Genomic DNA, 20968 nt, shown 5'->3' on the forward strand with positions numbered 1-20968 from the left:
GTGTTTTGATTCACAAACTCTACAGAACTCGTCATTCTATAGTTAGAGGTGGGTTTAGGCAAAATGTAGATTCTGATAGTTTATTATCTATAATGATATTTAAAATATCTTTCCCTTTAGTCTTAGAGAAAAAACGGTCAACTGGCAATACAGAAGGCAGGGTGGGTGGACCCTCAAGCTCCTTCGAAGGCATTTTGGATGGACTTGGCGTTTCAATAATCTCAGCCTGACTAGAATTCCAAGGCTTTCCCTGGTTTAAGAAATCTGTCAACCTCTTCTCTACCACAATACTATTTCTGTTCCCTTAGGAACATGGTGTTTTGATTGCTTGTTCGCATGTCTCTGAGCTCTGGATTGGGGTTGAGACCTTAGGGAACCCCCCTTCAGAGACTCCTGAATCTACATAGGCACCAGCTTCTAGCTGCTTTCAGGCAGTTTGGTACAACTGACTCCAGTTGCAAGCAAATGGCAGCAGCAGCTGAACTGCCTTTACGCTTTTATCACACAGCCTCAGGAAGTCTTTTACTCTTTGAAATCCAAGGTCTTCAGAGACCAACAGCTTTTCTTTTCTTTTTCAGACTTCAAAAAGTCTGGTGGTTGAAATAGTTCTGAATTGAGATTTCATCATTCCCAAGGACATAGGTATGTTTTCCCTGAGCTTTTTTTTTTTTTTTTTTATAAAGCAATATTCTTCACACTGTGGGTAAAAATAATGGGTCTAAAAAAGGGGGACTCAGAAGTAGACATAAGAAAAGACTCCTGATTTCATTTTCCCCAAGCTTCCCGGCCACATCTCACAAGAATAGAGAAAGAAGTGTCCCATAGGTAATTCCGAGTCACCTTTTCCTAGACAGCTGTGGACATAGTGGTTGCTAGAGGGGGTGATGCTGCCAACTGATATGAATAAAATCTGGGAAACAGTTTGTATGATTGGCCTCCAGTTTAATCAACAGATAGAAAAACTAGTTTGTATTGAGCGACCTCCATAGACCATATAGTTGGCTGGATATTTCTATATTTTATCTTACTTCAATCTCTCTTGGTAAAGGAAAACTGCACTGCCTACAGTTCCAAAGAAACTAAGCATTAAAACTATTATTCTGATTTAACAGCTGGAATTCTAATTCTTTTTTTTTCTGTCCCCCTCTTCTTTGACACCTCTTCTCCCTGCCACCCATTATGTTCCTCTGTTAGTTTCACAGAACTCTGTATTTTCTGCAGGCAGCAAATAGCCATGACCTATAATTTTATTTTTGTGGTAATCTAAATTCACAGGCAGTGCCTGTGGCTCAGTGAGTAGGGCACTGGCCCCATATACCGAGGGTGGCGAGTTCAAACCTAGCCCCAGCCAAAACTGCAACAAAAAAATAGCCGGGTTTTGTGGCAGGTGCCTGTAGTCCCAGCTACTCGGAAGGCTGAGACAGGAGAATCTCCTAAGCCCAGGAGTTGGAGGTGCTGTGAGCTGTGACGCCATAGCACTCTATTGAGGGCAAAAAAGTGAGACTCTGTCTCTAAAAAAAAAAAAAGAATTCTGGGTGGTGCCTGTGGCTCAAGGAATAGGGCGCCGGTCCCATATGCTGGAGGTGGTGGGTTCAAACCTAGCCCTGGCCAAAAACCACAAAAAAAAAAGAATTCTAATTCACCCACTCAGTTAACAAATATTTGAGTCTACTGTGTGCCTGCCACTGGTCTAGGTGTGGATAGTAACAATAGGAAGAAACAAAACGGACCTCCTCTCTTCCCTGAAGGAACTCAGTCCAGTATTTAGTTCCCTGAGAGTCTTCTTTAGAACGCCCTGATGGGGGTGTGGTGGCTGGGGTGATCCTTCATACCCCTTTAAAGCAATGTAGATGGAAATTTTTCTTTCTAGACCATCTTGGTGGCTTAGACATCTCCTTTTCTTTTTTATGACAGTAATAATTCCTTCCATTTTACTGCTTTTTTCAGTTTTCAACACATTTCCACTAGATATTTTTAAAATGTTTGTTCCCTTTCGAGACTCCTTCTGATATCTATTTTAGGCCCATGAAGAAAAGCGTGGTCTTTGCAGGATAAGGGTGGGAGGACACGCGGTGGCAGCAGTGGCAGGACTTGGATTCAGGCCTGGCCCCTCTTCAGGGTTGGCGTTGGGTAAATGGGGCCTTTTCTCTCTGCGCTGACTCGAGCTTTCTCCTTGACGCTCTGGATCCAGACACATTTATGAGCAGTGACCGCAATGCATAATGGAAAGGGCTGCCCATCAAAAGCACACAGAAGCTTGCACCTTGAATATCAATGGCTGATAGATGAAGACGGCAGGCGGGGAGAGTTCAGTACAGGGAGTAGGTAATGGCTTTTAGAACTTGGCCTACAGCTTAAGGGAATATACTTGGGTAGTCTGCATTAACCAAGGAAGTTGATCAAATAAACATTTGAGAAGGTGTTTTGGAACAAAATTTGAAAGCTATCCCACTTCAGCTGCATTTTCTCCTTTGAGTTTTTCCACCCTACCTTGTTTTGGGGGGAAGATGGTTGGTTTATGATATGGGATTGTTAATAACTCCCTAGCCAAAGGACCACAGTACTTAGCAAGCAGTTATCCTTTCCTGGAGTTATATAAACTTCTGAAACACTGTTTTTTATTAAAAGAGTGGTTCCCAGCCATGGGGAATATTTCCTCTTAGAGGACATTTGGCAATGTCTAGAGACATTTTTCATTGTCACTGATTGTGGTGGTGTTGTTGTTACTGTAATCTAGTGGATAGAGTCCAGGGAAACTGCTAAATATAAAACTATAAAATGCACAGGACAGCACGCCTTCTCCCCACCCCTGTGGCAAAGAACTGTCCAGCCCATAATGTCAATAGTGCTGAGCTTGGAAAATCTGGCTCTGGAGCACTGTGTAGGTTTCATAATTAAGCAGTTGTGTGACCCTGAGGGGCACCACAGGCTTCAGTTTTCTAATACGTGAGAACAGGACACAGCCTACCACAGATTGCAGGATACTGAGGGCACACTTACATCAAAAATTAAAAGAAAAGGAAAATCTGAAAGGCTGTAAAACTCATGGAAAGCACTGCTGACCATAAGGTCAATTGGTATATTACTGGATGGAAATCTACAAACAAGTTTTAAAAGGCTGAAAAATATAAAGTTCTAGAAAATTCATCCTAAGGGGGGGAAAAGAGGCCTAAGTAGACACCCACAAAGGTGCTCCCTGGAGTGTTGTTTACAAAGGTGGAAAGAGGGGGACTAGGAGGTCCTAGTCTCGTCCAGGGGTGTTTCTCAGGCTGGCTGATCTGGAACTTGTTTAACCTCCCCTCATATTGTGTGGGTTTTTTGAGTATGTGTGGAGTGGTCTAAACAGGACAGGCGGGCTGTCCCCTCCTTTTGTGTTATTAAAAAGAGCTCCTCCCCAATCTGAGTGCTGTGCTTGCTCTCCCCGGTGAGCTAAGGACCAACAGAGCTGCAGCATTTTTCTCCTTCTAGTTCTGGTTTCTTCCTTTCCTTCTTCTCTTCTCACATTTTCTCTCTTCCCTCTGCTCCCACCATCTGCTCCCACCCACCTGACTCTCAGGGGCAGGGAAAGCCTGTGAACACCCCAGCCCAAGAACACACAAGAGCAGAGACCCCGTGCTCTGAAAGTCGCGCCCACCTCCAGGCCTGACCATCTCCCAACTCACTCTCACTTTTGAACATTTTTCATATGACAAGTCTATGCTAATATTTTGGCCCGAAGCATAGGCTCAGCTAGACAAGAAAACAATAGGCTGTTTGTTGCAGAATTAAAGAGCATGAGAAATAGTTAAACAGTTTGCTATTGACGTTCTGTTCAATTCACCAAGAATTAATATATGTGTGAGTGGGGCCATGGTAGGTTGGGTGCGTGGGGTGGGGGAGTGGGGGGGGATGAAGACAGTCACTGTCCTAGGGGCCTTAGAGCTGGTTAAGGAGGAGATTGGTTACTCATCTAATTGTGTAATAATTAACCAAGACTCAACTGCTTTGGCAGTGCAGAGAAAGGAGGACTTAGTTACAATAAGGATTAAAACCAAAGACTTACACTTATAAAGTTTATAGCCCTATATTAAATATGCATAAATATTTAATATAGGACTTACATGTATAAATAAGGATGTATAAATATACGTATATTTATATGTATAAATAAGGACATCTATGTGTAAATATTTAATATGTACTTACATTTATATATACCAAGCTCTTTTCAGTTAAACTATGGTTGAGGAATAAATTCATAAAGACATCAAAAATTGTGATTAAGATCTCTGGATTTAGAATCAAACAGACCAGGGTTTTAATTCTGCCTCCAGGACTTAACCTATTGTTATTATTTTATAATAACAGACCTCCAGTCTCCATGTAAAAGATACTCAGTTTTAGGAGCAGAGTGTAGCCAAAAAAAAAAAAGCAGACCCTGTATGAAATACACTGCCAATGGGAAATATCCTAAAGTAAGAAAGAAAAATACCCTGTGCATTTTAAATCATGAAGCATTGTTTGTAAAGGTAAAAAATTGAAAATTAGAGAGTGGAGTACTCTCCTATATGTATTTTCTTCTTGTGTAAAATGAGAAAAATAATAGAATCAGCCCCAAAGTATTGCTATGAGGATTAAATACAAGTGATGCTGTTGGACCAGTGCTGGCCTATGGTAAACTGTTACGCTTTCTATAATTAGTACTAGTTATATATGCATAGAAAGCTTTAGGAAATCTCTAGTGAGGCTATTTTATTGGGAGAAGAATCGAGAAGGTAAAGAATGATGTATTTATTATTATTGATTTTTTAAAATTGAGTTGACATAATGTTTAAAACTATGCCGCCAGATATAGCCACATAATAATTTTTGTGTGTGTGTATGTGTACAAAATAGTCTATAGTTATGTTGACTATTTTAAATTGCACTTGAACTTTATGGCCACCCTGTAGATATATGATATGAACATGTAGAATTCAAGCTCTGAGTGTATAACTTTTGGATTCAGAAATATAAAGTAGTGAATTTGTTCTGAGCCATACTAATTGGATTATCTTGCTGTCTATTCAGCTCTCTGAGCCTTAACTTTCTCATCTGTAAAATGGGCATGGGTTAACTCATGGGTTAACATAGGGTTAACTCATTTAACCCTATGAGTTAAATGCTATAACATAATGGAAGGGTATAGCATATCTTACACATAGTATATTCTCAATATATATATATATGTTTTCTGGTTTTATATCATCCCACCATCCTCCTTACACTTTCATTTGAGTTTTGTTGACTCCTATGCTTTAATCACCAGGCTAAGTTCAAGTTGACTGCTATGAAGAATAGCACGGAAGTGACAGAGTTTATACTCATGGGGTTAACAGATGACCCCAATCTCCAGGTTCCCCTCCTTTTAATATTTTTATTCATCTACCTCGTCACCCTTGCTGGGAATGGGGGGATGATGGTGATCATCTACTCAGACTCCCATCTTCACACGCCAATGTACTTCTTCCTGAGCAACCTCTCTTTTGTGGATCTGGGTTACTCGTCAGCTGTGGCTCCCAAGATGGTGGCTGCATTGCAGTCAGGGAACAAAGTCATCTCCTACAATGGATGTGCAGCTCAGTTCTTCTTCTTTGTGGGGTTTGCCACTGTGGAGTGCTACCTCCTGGCCTCCATGGCCTATGACCGCCATGCAGCTGTCTGTAGGCCTCTTCATTACACCACCACCATGACCACGTGTGTGTGTGCCCTCCTGACTGTTGGCTCCTATGTCTGCGGCTTCCTCAATGCCTCTATCCACGCAGCAGACACCTTCAGACTCTCCTTCTGTGGTTCGAATGAGATTAATCATTTTTTCTGTGACATTCCCCCACTTCTGGCTCTCTCATGCTCCAACACACACATCAGCAAGTTGGTTGTCTTTTTTGTCGTGGGCTTCAATGTCTTTTCCACCCTCCTGGTCATCCTGATTTCTTACCTCTTCATATACATTGCCATTCAAAGGATGCGTTCTGCTGAAGGACGGAAGAAAGCTTTCTCCACCTGTGCTTCCCACCTCACCGCCGTGTCCATCTTCTATGGCACCATCATCTTCATGTACTTACAGCCAAACTCCAGCCAGTCCATGGACACAGACAAAATAGCATCTGTGTTCTACACTGTGGTGATCCCCATGCTGAATCCTTTGATCTACAGCCTTAGGAACAAAGAAGTGAAAAGTGCTCTCTGGAAAACACTCAACAAACTTTACCCTCAATCCTTAAGTATGAGGAGGATGTCAGCAAGTCATTAAGAGGTCAACCCTCTCTCAGACCTAAATGCTGTCATGACTTTTGAGGTTTGCAGGTTTTAGTTCTTTCTTCCCCAAGAATAGTGGTTACTTCTGCTATTAGAAATGTAAAAACCAGGGCTTTGAAATGTCTTACTCAGGAAGATAATCTTATATTTAGTGTACTACAACATGAGACATTTAAACTCTTCTTGCATTAGTTTCTTGATGTGGTTTAAAGCAAAAAATAGATGTGTATAATTGAATGTGTTGAATTTTCCTCTCCTTTATTTTTTATTTTTGATTAACATGAAGGTACAATTAAGTTACGTTGTTTGCATATGGGACTAAAAACCAGAATCCTGTCTTTATTTTTAATGGTAAGAAGTTTCCATTTGCTATTTGGTATAAGGATCTCATTTTCAATTATAGTATTTATTAACCAAATGCAGGGTGTTATGCTTCTCATTTCTTTGTTCTCTGGGTTTGAAAGTTAGAGCTTCTAATGCTGGCAAATGCTATTTCAATACTTTCAATAATGTGTCAGAGAAGGATGTCATTTAAAGGACAGGGACTGGATCAGGATTCTGGTGGCCCAGGATTAAATCTTTTCTCCTCCCAACCCCCATTCCCACCCTTCCTCACTGGTCATTCACTGTTTTGCTAAAGTGCTGAGGCTACTTAGGTAGGAAACAATAAGGTACCTTGCGTATAGAAGTATGGAACAGTCTCAGTAGATAAATGGCTCAAAGTTCGGCCCGAATAAATATACCTTTCTTTAGAGAGTCTGCTCTCTCTTCTACACTTTTGGCCTCTGTCTAACATAATTACCAAAACATGCAGAAAGTTTAGAGAAAAAAAAAAAAAAGCCATTTTTCCCAAGGGCTATGAAAGGAGATATTTGTCTTCAGAATTAAATGCTTGTATTTCTCAGCACCCTCGAGTTTGGTGAATCTATTATGAATACAGCTTCCTGAGCCCTCTTCCCTCTTATTTTTCAATGATTCAGCTCACCTCTGGGTCCCTGCTGCATTTTGATGTTCTGTAATTAGACACTATAAGGATAAAACAGCCTGCCTGGAAATTTACTTTTAAGATAGGAATGGCACAGGGACGCACAGCGTGAGTCCTCCCTCAGGTCTTGTTTGATGTGCTAGATGGTGGGAGCAAATGTGTATGCGTGGGAAGGGCGTGGTGGTGATTAATTTTACTTCTCACATATCAACTGCTTGATGGTGTTTATAGCTACGATTAATTGAAGTCAACCACATAGTTCGTGATTTCTAAATGTCTAAAAAAGAAAAAAACAACAAATCGATCTTTATTTTAAATGCAAAACCCAGAAATCTTGGTCAGCTACATCAGGTGACTTAGAAAGGTCAAATTAGCTTTGAGTTTATTAAATTCATAATAATATATGGGCAGCCTCTGTCTGAGGTAAGTAAATCGTGGCTAGGTCTTGTGGAGAAAGGAACCAAGAGGGTGTTTTGGAACATGAGGTTAATCTGTGGGAAAAGCTTTCTCTGGCATGGGGCTGCCATTGCCTGGAAAGACCAGGGGCTTCAGGACCCAAGACCTGGGCAAGCTGCACCCTCTTGCGCTTTCTCTTTCTCAGCGGTGAAGCTCATCCAGCAAAACACCTGGGAAGACAGGAGGGCTGGGAAAACATGAGACTTTCTCGGTGACTTTCACAAGTGACTGAGCTAATGAGTGCCCAGATTTGGAGATGGGTCTGAGAAGCAGCCATCCAAGTGCTGTGTGCATTCCACCCTTAGCTCAGCTTTCTCTCTACTTAACGCAACTGACTTCTCTTCTTCCTCTTCCTCCTTCTTTCTCTACTTCTTTTTTCCTTCTTGTCCTCTTCTTCCTTCTTTTCTTGTCAAGCTCTTTCTATGCTCAACTCAAGCAAGCACTTTCTTCATATTAAACCATTAGATCTCTGTGCAAATCTAAAATCTGGTGTCTATACGTCATCACTGTTACCACGCACAGCAATGTGTGTGTGTGTTTAGGTGTGTTTGTTTATGCTTCTGTGCCCCAATGTAGGCAGAAAAATAGGGAGTCTTCTAAGAGCAGACAGTCTGGTGCCTACATATTTCTATTTTCTGTCAAAATCCCCTCAATGAAGTGCTACATTTGACTGTAAATATATGTAAAAGAGTACCAGTTCTAGTATCAAAAGCTGTATGAAAATCCTTATTCTTACCAGTTATGTGCCCTCAAGAAAGTGATTTAATCTCTCTGGACTCAAGGTACAGGATGAACTGTGAAGATAATATGAAGTTAAGAGAGTAAAATCTACGTGTGACCACCGTGAACTGATGTGATTAACATAGACAATGGCCCATGTATTTTATTTCATTTATTTTTTATTAAATCCTAGCTGTGTACATTAATGCATTTATGGGATACACTGTGCTGGTTTTAAAATGTTTATGGAATTGTTAGACTGATGGATAAACAATAAGCTAAATCAATCTAGCTTTATGTCATACTCTACATTGATGAAAAGCTTTATAGAGTCTGTAAAATACCAACAGATAAGAATAACACTTTATTCTAAAACACTAAAAAAAAGACGCCATGAAGTCAGATGTCACATTTGATGCAAATTAAATTCTTGTATGAGCTCTTCACTTAGCCATCCTTGTATTTCTCAGCAGGCTCCTGAGCTCCCTCCCTCTCTCCCACCTATCCAAGTCCAAGATTGTATTTTCATTCCTTGTTTAACTTCCTGCCCTCCCAGCTCCCAGCTCTACGGCAGAGACATTTCCAGCTGACATTACATGAGTATCATTTATAGAAGCTCCTCAGAAGGAGACATCTTGTCACCAGCAAGACATCAATTCACAGAGTACACATTACTGTGGGAGCTTTTCACTTCCACATGGGAAATCTGTCAAATGGAGACTAAATGCCTGTTTGGTTATTAGCAACACCCACCCTCTCCCTGCAGGAGCAGTCTGATGAATGAGAGGCACTGTGAGGAGGGCTTGCAGCTCAGGACAGTGCAATAAAGGCACAGTGAGACTTCCGACCTGAAATGTCCAAAAGAGAATGTGAAAACACATAAATCAGGGCAGCTATTTATATCAGGGTAGATTATTCTTTTAACAATGGATTATGATTGAATTATTTCCTACAGAAGTTTCCTTTTGTTCATTTGATGGTTTATTTGGGTTTGTGTATAGGGAATGGAAAATTAAAATATTAAGATTCCTTGACAATTGAAGCTGAAATTGCAGAATCATAGGCTTTTTAACTAAAGGCTCAAAGAGCCATTGAAAATCATCCAAACCAACAATTGTAAAATTGTCATTTTACAATTGAAAATCTTGATTTTTATAGTTTAACTTGCTTAAACCCAGACAGAACCAAATCTTGCTTGACTCCTTTGCAGACTTTATGTTTTGTAAAGTTCTTATGTGTCAAAATACATTTTTACCTTCATTTTTTTTTCATCATGAGATAGGTATTTGTGTTTTAGTTTTGCTGCTGAGGAAACCAAAGCTTTGAGAAGTTAACTTACCTACCTACCTACTGTTACAAAGAGAAGCCGGGATTTGAGCCCTTCTTTCTCAGTACTCTGTGAAAAGAGCCATATATTTTAGTAAATGTCGATGGAGCCCTTATATGATGTATAAATCAGTTACAGACAGTCTTACACAGTGAGTCCCAGCAGTGTTGAAGGTACTCTGTAGAATGTAAACAAATGTGAGACTATAAAATGTAATTCTTTCTTCAACAAAGCAAAGGCTCCTGCGAATATGAATATATGTTGACTGATATAATGCACTTTGAGGTTAATGACTCAATGCTCAATAACTTTGGCAGCAGGAATTTTTCCTGAACCCCATGGCAAATGAATAGACCAAGCATATTTGTTTTCAGCCTTTATAGTTAGAGTTGGCTCTTTGAATGCTGTAGCACACAAAGACAGCCAAGGCCTGGCCGATGTGAACTGGTCACAGGCTGCAGGAAAGGCATGATGTGAAGTCGATGAAGAAATCAGATAATTTTCAGTGTTATTTCTGCTTTGGGAGCAACTTTCAAATGGTGAAATGGAACAAAGCACACACCTCTATAGCAGTGATTTTCAACTGGTGTGCTGTGGAACACTGGTGTGCCAGGAGAGGATCTTAGGTGTGCCGTGAAAATTTTTAAAAATCATTAATTGTAGGCCAAGCATGGTGGCTCATGCCTATAATCCTAGCTCTCTGGGAGGCTGAGGCAGGTGGGATTGTTTAAGTTCAAGAGTTTGAGACCAGCCTGAACAAGAGTGAGACTCCATCTCTAAAAATAGCTGAGCATGTGGCAGGTGTCTATAATCCCAGCTACTCAGGAGGCTGAGGCAATCGGGTCACTTGAGCCCAATATTTGAGGTTGCTGTGAGTGATGATGCCATGACACTCTACCAAGGGTGACAAAGTGAGACTCTGTCTCAAAAAGATCATTAATCAAACTATTTTTGGAAGAAGTTCAAAGCACATTAAATATATATATATATAGCTCTTTTTTAAATCAACATAATTGGAGTGTACCATGAGATAAAAAAAGCTGAAAAGCACTGCTCTAGAGGCATGATGGCTCAAAGCATTTGCCACCTTATTTGACAAATAAGAGTAGAGAAAATAATAATTAGAACTCTTCAGGATGAGAAAGAATCCTGCGAGCAGAGAAGGCTCCCTAGAGAAGGTGGGACTTGAGTCAAGCTATGAAAGGATAACGAAGAAAGAGTCCAGAATTCCAAGATTGCTATCTGAGCTTCTAGTCCAAACTCTACCAATTACTGCCAGTGAGACTGCCATAAGCCTTTTATCTCTGAGACAACTTCCTCCTCATCCAAGTGGAGGTAATAGCACTGCTATCCCTTCCTCAAGGCTGTTACGGAGGTTGTATGAGATAACGGGTGGGAAAGCATTCCCAAAACTGCCACGTCTTTCTGACTACAGCATTGCTATTGGTGAGAATATTACAAGCAGAGCTGAATGGAGAGCCAACCGAACAACAGGTGCAGAGATGGGATCGCACATGGTAGGAGTTTGAAGAAAGCAGACGGTTCAGATTTGAAGAGGGTGGACCACCGATTTCTCAGTCTATTACTTACACAGACAAACTGAGACTTGTTCCCATCAAGCCAAATGAAGATTCTGGGCCTCTAAGAGCAATTGCCTCCCTATAGAGAAATCATACTTTCCTAGAAGAATTTCTGTAGGATGCCAACACTCAGCTATCTAGATCCAAGCTCAAGAATTCTACTTCCTGTTCATAACATGGGACTTCTCAGTCATTAGTCTGTGATTAATTCACAAGGCATGTGTGTACGTGGGGTAAGATATTTGTAGCATATTTGTTCATCAAAAAAGCTTACATGCGCATGCATCCACACATGTGTATATCTGTGTGTGTGTATACATTTAAACTTCCTACAGATCAATGAGAAAAAAACAGACAACCCAATAGAAAGTATAAAATTTAAATGTCCACTCTATTAACATGTTCATTTGTTTGGTCACATTCATTCATTTATCTCCAGTTTCAGGTAATAATGAATAATGCTGATGAGAACATTTTGGCCACATACCTCAGTGAACTAATGCATTCATTTTTCTTGGGCATATACACCTGGAAGTAGAATTGCTAAATTGTAGGATATATATTTTTTCAACGTTGCTTTGTAATGTTATATTATTTTTCAAAGTAGTTGTACCAATTTATATAACTGTCAACACTGTGTGAGAATTCACATTGCTAACACTTGGTATTATTGGACTTTTATTTTATTTTATTTTATTTTATTTTATTTTATTTTATTTTATTGTAGAGACAGAGTCTCACTCTATCACCCTTAGTAGAGTGCTGTGATGTCACAGCTCACAGCAACCTCCAACTCCTGGGCTTAGGTGATTCTCTCACCTCAGCCTCCCAAGTAGCTGGGACTACAGGTGCCTGCCACAACACCTGGCTATTTTGTTTGTTTGTTTGTTTGCAGTTTGGCCGGGGCGGGCTTGAACCTGCCACCCTTGGTATATGGGGCCAATGCCCTACCCACTGAGCAACAGGTACTGCTGGACTATTACTGGACTTTTAAATTATGACAATTTGAGTGAATAGTGTGTCCTATTATTATCTTAATTTGCACCTCCTTGATTACCAATGAAGTTCAGCACAGTATTGTTTGCTTTCTCGTCCAAAACTTTCACCCATTTTTCTGTTGTGTAAAAATAAAGCAAACCATGAAGAAATATAATCAGAATGATGAGAATGAATATTTAGGGGATTTTCTTCCACTCCTATGTGGGTGGTGGATATATTAGTGTTTGGTTGGTAACTATTATTAAATTGAACCTAGTTTTTTTATATTTGAAAAAGCTTTTGTTTTTTTTAAGTATATTCATAATAACAAGAATTTAGAGAGCATTTAACAGTGTACAAGGTATGAGGCCTAGTGGAAGAACATGATGGTCTCTGAAATTGAAAAAAAGCAAATACCTCTAAGTGTATTTGCTATCATCCACACGTTGGGCACTCACTTCCCTTATCTCTGAAAGGCAGCAGTAAATACCTAGGAAGCTATTGGGAGGAATAAATGAATTAAGTTAGAGAAAGTATCTAGCAAAAACACATGGACTAAATGAATATTAGTTTCCTTCCCTCCTCCCCCAGCCCTCGTTTGTTTCAGCAACATTCACTGAGTGCCTACAGTGGGCTATTTATTCACCTTAGGTCACCTACAGATCAAGCAAATGTAACATATACCAACTCCAAATCTTATGTCAAGAAAATGTGCTGTGTCTTTTGGTCAACAATAGTGAAGTCCACATCAGTTAAAACAATAAATTGGATTTTGCCTGATCTGTTAACAAAAATGGTGGTAACACTGTCAAAAATATTAAAGAAGTTCTGGTTTGGTGTAAAAGGTGAAGAGTTTATCCCAGAAAATGTTGGATTTTAGGTGCCCCAATACTTAGAAACTAGAACCTGGAGCTCGGAAAAAAGGTGAAAGTTGAGATTGGTGGATAAGAAAAGCCAATTGTGGCTTGGCACCTGTGGCTCAAGCAGCTAAGGGGCCAGCCACATACACCTGAGCTGGCGGGTTCGAATCCAGCCCGGGCCCGCCAAACAACAATGAACGGCTGCAACCAAAAAGTAGCCGGGCATTGTGGCAGGTGCCTGTAGTCCCAGCTACTTGGGAGGCTGAGGCAGGAGAATTGCTTGAGCCCAGGAGTTGGAGGTTGCTGTGAGCTATGATGCCACAGCACTGTACCCAGGGCAACAGCGTGAGGCTCTGTCTCAAAAAAAGAAAAGCCAATTGAATTTATATGTTTATGCATATTTTTGGCTTACCAAATAATATATATACACACACATTATATATAATTTTATATGTGTGTATATATGTGCATATAAATAAATGTACATAAATATGTATCACAATAAAAATCTTTAAAAGAAAATAGATCAAACAACATTATTTTGTTCCTTTTAGGACTGAGGAGTACTCAGCGGCACATACACACACACACACACACACACACACACACACACACACACACCCCATGCTTTCTTTATCCACTCATGAATTGATGGGCACTTAGGTTGATTCCATGGAATAATGTCTTTTGTAGCAACTTGAATGGAATTGGAGGCCATTGTCCTAAGCAAAATACTTCAGGAATGGAAATGCAAACACCTCAGAGACCATCATGTTCTTCTACTCAGGTTTCTAAGTATTGGGACACCTAAAATCCAACATTTTCTGGGATAAACTCTTCACCTTTTATATCAATGTATATTACACCATGTATTTTCTCATAATTGAAAGCTAAACAATGGGCACATATGGGCACAAAGAAACGTGAAGACATTGGAAACCAAGAAGGGTGGTAGCGTGAGAAGTGTGAGTGGTAAAAATTTACCTATTGGGGGTGGCGCCTGTGGCTCAAGGAGTAGGGCGCCGGTCCCATATGCCAGAGGTGGCGGGTTCAAACCTAGCCCTGGCCAAAAACAAACAAACAAAAAAAATTTACCTTTTGGGTATGATAAACTCAATTTTGGTAATGGGCACACTAAAAGTCCCAATTTAAGCATTATACCAAGGTATCTATGAACAAAAACATTTGTACTCCATTAATATTTTGAAATAAAAAAACACACAAAGGTAAATCAAGAATACCTCTTATTCAAGGACTTTATACAAATTTGCATTATAAACTTTTCTATACATACTATATTTCATGGTACAGATGTTAAAAGAATTTACATCCAACAAAACATCTACATTCGAGAATTTTCTAGTATAAACCAAAGAGGAGATAAAACCTATACCTGAGTAACTTTAGCTCTATGTAGAAAACCCAGGAAAGATGGATACAAATGTATGGTAAATAGATAAAAAGCATAGATTCCAGGGTGGGGAATGAAGAAGATAACATTTGTGGAGGACAAAGACAGATGCAGTGAAATACGAAGGAGGCCATGCAGGTGTATTTAGCAAACACTGCCTGTTTGGTTGGAGTACACTGTTTGTGAAGAGAAGTAATAGAAAATGAATTTGGAATGGTATCTTTGTACCCAACTGTGGAGACTATTCTCTTTCAGACTAAAGTTTTCAAACTTAAACTGTAGATTCCAATTCCACTAAGAAATTCTAGTTACTGTATCAGAGATAAAGGCAGAATCCCAACTACTCTAGGTATTTAGAGTAACTTTGCTTAAGCACCTATGTCAAAGATTTTGTTTTCTTCGGGGAAAGTATATATATCCACCTAAAAAGTTATTTGAGCAGCTGCTGTAGCAGACACTAGTCATTATTTTGTGTATCTAGAATCCATTTTTCTTCTTAAAAATGTTCTGATTACCTTGGGAATGATCTGATCCTCGCTGGGTTGGTGGAACCTACCCATGACCGTGGAAGCTGAAGAGAGAAGAACCTTTCTTCCCTTCCCGCTAGAGAGTAGTCCCTATAGGAAATGTACAGAGGCTCAGAGAGTAGCGGACCTGAGTCCTGAGCTCAGCAAATAAGAAGTTGCCATTCCCTTAAATTTGAACCTTCAACTGGACTGTCTTCATGCAAAGACAGCGTCCAGGCTTAGAGCTCATTTGTTCCAGGGGTGAAATTCTGGTCAGGCCATTTCAGACACGAGATGATTCTTTGCTTTGGACTTCTGTTCCTTACCCCCCTGAAACACCCTTGGTTCCTGCCTTTTACCTCATTTTCCTTTGACATTGAGAACCTATGGATATCTTTTCAATTACCTCCCTTTTCCCTCTTTCAGTTAGCCCACCTTGGTGTGTATAGATCTCTGTGAGAGAAACTCTTCCAGGGACTATAGTGTGAACTAGAGATAATAACTGATCTCACAAAACTGTAAAATGTTAAAGAGCAGAAAAAAAACACTGAAAAATGTAAGAGAAGCCCATAGCATTTCAAGTAGAAAATCAGCAGGAAAGTGAGTAATGCAGGGAAAGCATTGCCATAAAATTTAACTTAACAGCACAAAATGTAGTAATTACCAAAGCATCCATTTTGTAATCTTTTTTTTTTAACTTGTGAACAATGACACTAAAGATCTGGAATTATTGTTACATAAGGATGAAAGAGAGAGAAAAGGGCTTCTCTTTGTTCCACCGTTGCATGTTAGTGATGAGAAACTTGTGGCTTGGGGAGAAGTGGTTTCTGAACACCTCATGTTGAGGAAGTAGCTGAGACAGGCCTCGTGCTGGAGCCCACCTCTGCATGTCACCTCCCCCGCCACAGCTGCTCCAGGTGGCAGCCACAAGACCACAGCCTATTTTGTGCTTGTGAGTACCCACTTAGTTTGCGTCCCCCAAATGTTTTTCTAATAGAATCATCCTTTGTCCTTAGAAACACATTAGTTATTTTCTGTGCAGACAATGGTCACTCCCTATCACCTGGGTGATATGTGGTCCTAACTAAAGAGGAAGTTATGTTTCAGAGCCAAGATGTTGACTGTGAAGTTAATTGCAGCAACCTCTTCCCTTTAGGCCCCCAGTTTGCTGGTCTTTGCATTTTCCCTCCCTGATTTTGAAGGGAGGGAAATAACTTGTTAAGTGACTTACTGAAAATCCAACAGCTTCCCTTTGTTCCACCATTGTGTGTCAATAATAGTGTCTCTCATAGTAGGTGCCACAGTGCACTACCTGGATCCACAGCTGAGCTCCTATTAGGGATTGCCTTCAGCTGAAGGGGGCCACCTGCCTTCCCCAGGTATTGGAATCCAAGACTTGTCAGTGAGGGGTACAAAGGCCTGTTCCCTTGTCCTCTTCCTTTGAGACAGCCTCTAAGAGCCATCTCAGCTTCTGAGGGCCCTGAAGACTTGACTGGGGCCTTTGTTTAGACTGCACTGCAGCCCAGTTTCTCCCAGCAGTCTGCTGCTGCTGTCTCTACCCCACAGGTTCCCAAAAGCACTCCCCAGAGAGCCACCTGCACACAGATCTCATCTCAGAATCTATTTTGCAGTGAACCTGACCTAAGAGATCTCACACACTCTCAATTCAATGAGAACTTCTAATATGTCTAAATAATATTGTTTTACCTTCTTCAGAATTGTGATTTACGTTGCTCACAATATCAAGACATAAAACGTTAAATCTCCAGACTTGCTTCTTGGAGTAAACAGGAAATAGTAGCCCTCACGTTAGTGCACATTTCCTTAAGATTTAAAGAGCCTGAGAGACGGGTTTCCTATGTGCTATGAGCGCTGAAGGCCATAGTCACCTTTGTCTTTTCTCACAAATAACTTGTTAACATTTAATATCTTAGCTTTATAGTTGATAAAACTAGGAGTTGAAGATTAGAAGCGACTTACTGAAAATCCAACAGCTGAAGAAATGTCACCATTTTCTACAAAATGATAACCTGTGATTTGTGAATCAAATTTCCCATTTTACAGATGATGAAACTGAGGCTCAGATACCCAAGTACTAAGTGGTAGAACCAGGATTCCCATCCATTCTTTTCCTGGCTCTTTAAGACTTCTACTCTATCCTGACCTTCCATTTTTCTATTCTTCATATCAGGAGACAAGGGCCCAAAACCCCCTTAAATGGCACTCGTCATGTCAGTAACTGGAGTGGCAGCATTGAGTCTAGACTCAGGATTTTCTATCTCCTGCTCTGCACCATCAGCTAGCTCTCCTAGACTATCAGCTAGTTCAGAATCCGGACTCCAGCTGCCTTTTCTGAATACGGTTGGTGCAATGGCATTCTCACAATGATTGCAAAACTCCTCACCAAATATAAAGCTGAAAATGTAGGCCACCTGTCCATGTGATGGTATTTCATAACAGAGATAAAAATAGCCCTCAGCTTGCTTGGCCTGTATAGAACATTTTAAAAGCTCATATTCAAATTCACTCACTTCTTGGATTAATGTTAAGATTATGGCTTTTCAGGCTTCTTTCTCTCATGTTCTATCTCACCCAGCAGGGAGTAGATTATACTTGTTCACATTATTTTCTATGTGACTTACTGAGTTCTGATTTTCAACGATGAATTTCGTGATCTTAAGTTCTTTGCTGTACCTACAGAATTCATTTTGGAAGATGGGAGTGAGTGATTCGTGCACATTTCTAGAACCAGGTTGGGTAAGGCTGTGTGTCTTTGGGAAAGGCATGGAAGCTTTGTCTGAAAATAGACACAGAATCATACCTATTTCCTGGAACTATTGTGATGATTAAACAAAATAAATCATAGTATTTAGCTCAGTTCTGGACACAAACAAGATCTGACAATTAAGTCCACAAACTCATCCTAGAAAAAGTGCTATATACCTCATAGCTGGATAGCACTATAGTCACCTTTGAAGTCCTCCCTTTGGGAAGCTGTGCTCCAATACCAGTACCTAGACCACCCTTAAAGCAATTTTGGAACTCTTTTTCTGGAATGGCCATTAAAGCTATTGTCATAGACGAAAAGTCACCAACACATCACATAACCACAACCTTCTGTTAAAACAGAAGGTTTTAACACTGACAATCCCAAGGTTCTCAATCCCAGGAAATTCTTCAATCCTGGACAAATCAGAAGAGTTGCCTACTATATTCACCATCAGTGAAAAAAAACAAAGGTTCTGTGTTATTCATTTATTCAAGAAGTGTTTATTTATGACAAATACATTCCAGACCCTTTAATGATATTTTAAAGATAAACATGACAAAAACGTGTCCTTGAGAACTCTCAAGCTAATGAAAGAGAAGTATAAAAATGGACTTTACCTCTTTTATGTTTACATGGATGGAGCTGGAACATATTCTTCTTAGTAAAGTATCTCAAGAATGGAAGAAAAAGTATCCAATGTACTCAGCCCTACTATGAAACTAATTTATGGCTTTTGTATGAAAGCTATAACCCAGTTATAACCTAAGAATATGGGGAAGGGGGAGGGTGGGCGGAGGGAGAGTGATTGGTGGGATTACACCTACGGTGCATCTTACAAGGGTACATGTGAAACTTAGTAAATGTAGAATATAAATGTCTTAACACAATAACTAAGAAAATGCCAGGAAGGCTATGTTAACCAGTGTGATGAAAATATGTCATATGGTATATAAAACCAGTGTATGGTGCCCCATGACTGCATTAATGTACACAGCTATGATTTAATAATAATAATAAAAATAAAAAAATAAGAAAATGAGCAAATTCAGGCAGCACCTGTGGCTCAAAGGAGTAGGGCGCCGACCCCATATGCCGGAAGTGGCGGGTTCAAACCCAGCCCTGGCCAAAAACTGCAAAAAAAAAAAGAGAGAGAAAAAAAGAAAATGGGCAAATTGTATGTGGGCTGTCCTGAAAATGGGTATGAAATGGTCCAAAACTCTTTCTCTGAGATGCATTGCTCCTGGAGGGACACACTGCAGGAATTTCATGGATAACACTTCTGTCTAATATTGGATTTTTTTCCTAAGCACTAATGCTAAAGAAACTTAAAAGGGTAACACAGGGCAAAGCATTTCCATAAGCAGGCACGTTAAACAGCTTGCTGTTACTTTGCTACAGTACATCTCAGCATCTTTAATAGTCTGATGAACAAACACTTGACTCTCCACAATGAGGATTGTTTTTGTAAGTTTTTATTTGCAAACTTTTAAAGTGTTTGGCAATGTAGAATTATTTTTGGCACCCATGTAATGGTACCAGTGTCCTTTGACAGAAAGAAAATCTAAGTGGGGGTATTTGACATCGAACGTACAAATCTCAGAACAGGGAGAAAATTGCCAAACCCCAATTTCTCATGAATGGAGCAGCCGGTTTCGGCCACAATAGCCAGAGCTGTGGTCTTAGCCATTTCTTTTCTTTTTTTTCACGAACCTCCTTTCAGAGTTTGATGAACACATGAAGGCACAGAGGACAAGAGGCCTCAATCCAGATGCCTGAACTTGGCTGAGCATGCTGGAGAGATGCCTTCTGAGGAATCAAAAAATCTTGGTCTTTAAGTGAATTTTGAGCCATCATTTCAGCAGACACAGAGAAAGTCTGCAATGACTGAAATAGATTCTGACACAAGAAAGAAATAGGTGCCCGGTGTGGACCAGCACCGGCCGATAGCATAGAAGGTGCAGAGGCAGCATTTACACAGAATAACAGAAGTGACTTTCCTATTCTCAGAGCTTCCTAGCTAGGATGTGCATTGTCTTACTTAGTCAGGAGATAGTTTATCATGGCTGTTTTAGTCTGTGCCTTCTGAAATCAGATTCTTTGCTTTCAATATTGTTTTCACCATTTGCAGGTGATGCGACCGTAGGGAAATTACCAAGATCTCTAAGTCTTATAATTCCCATCTATAAAGTAGCAATCGTGATACCCAGAGTATCTTTCTCCTAAAGCTTGTAGAAGTTAAGTGATGTAATAGTTCCAGCCTAGATCCTAACTCAGAGTAAACCTCGGCAAACATTAGCTAATAATATTATTAGGTGGCAATGACGATTATCATTTCTGTTTCACAGAAGAGGAGTCTGAGAGCAGGAGGGATCTGTGGCAGCTTCATGCTGTCAACCCGTTTCCTTTTGAAATAACTGAACTTCATTAGTGAGGAGGAACTGGAAAGCAATGTCATATATTTCAGTCATTTTTTTCTCAGAAGAAATATATTAATAAAATAATTTCCCTGGTAGCTTCCTAAATTATTTTTGTCTGAGTCGCCACTTATCTAAGTGAGCAATATTTATATCTTTGTGAATCACATATTTATCTATGTGAATCATACCCAGACTTGTGTGGGTTTCCTCCTCAGGTTATATGTGTTTCAAGTGTGTCTCTACATCATGGGGACACTCGGGAATGTTCTTAACAAGAGATACACAACCTTGAGATCCGATTTAGGAGACATTCTCAGATCTCTAGGACATTCCTTGCAGGTTTAAGCTGTCTCTGATCTGTCTTCTCTCCAGCCTGCCGAGAGACAGAGAGACAGAAAGAAGGGAGCTACCATGACATAAATATTCTGTGACTATTTTTAAAGTCAGCAGTGAGTGTCTTTATTTCTTTTTTCTAATTGTCATAACACTTAACATGAGTTCTGCCCTCTTAACAAATTTGTAAGTGCACAGTCTTAGTGCCTTGTACCTATTGCTAACTACAGCAATAGGTACAGCAAGTCTCTGGAATTTATGCATCTTGCATAACAAACTTTATACCTGTTGAACATCCCCGCCTTTCCTTTCTCCCCAGACCCTAGCAAATGCCATTCACTGTCAGCTT

General features: G+C 40.1%; 1 protein-coding gene across 1 annotated transcript; it reads left to right on the forward strand.

The window, feature by feature from the left end:
- The first annotated feature begins 5305 nt into the window (after positions 1-5305).
- LOC128564669 (olfactory receptor 1444) lies at positions 5306-6530 on the forward strand. Its single transcript, XM_053560222.1, has one exon. The coding sequence runs from the start codon at positions 5309-5311 to the stop codon at positions 6269-6271; it is 963 nt and encodes a 320-aa protein (XP_053416197.1). The 5' UTR covers positions 5306-5308; the 3' UTR covers positions 6272-6530.
- The last annotated feature ends 14438 nt before the right edge of the window (positions 6531-20968 follow it).

Source organism: Nycticebus coucang, chromosome 14 (assembly GCF_027406575.1).
Source record: "Nycticebus coucang isolate mNycCou1 chromosome 14, mNycCou1.pri, whole genome shotgun sequence".
Taxonomy (NCBI): Eukaryota; Metazoa; Chordata; class Mammalia; order Primates; family Lorisidae; genus Nycticebus; species Nycticebus coucang.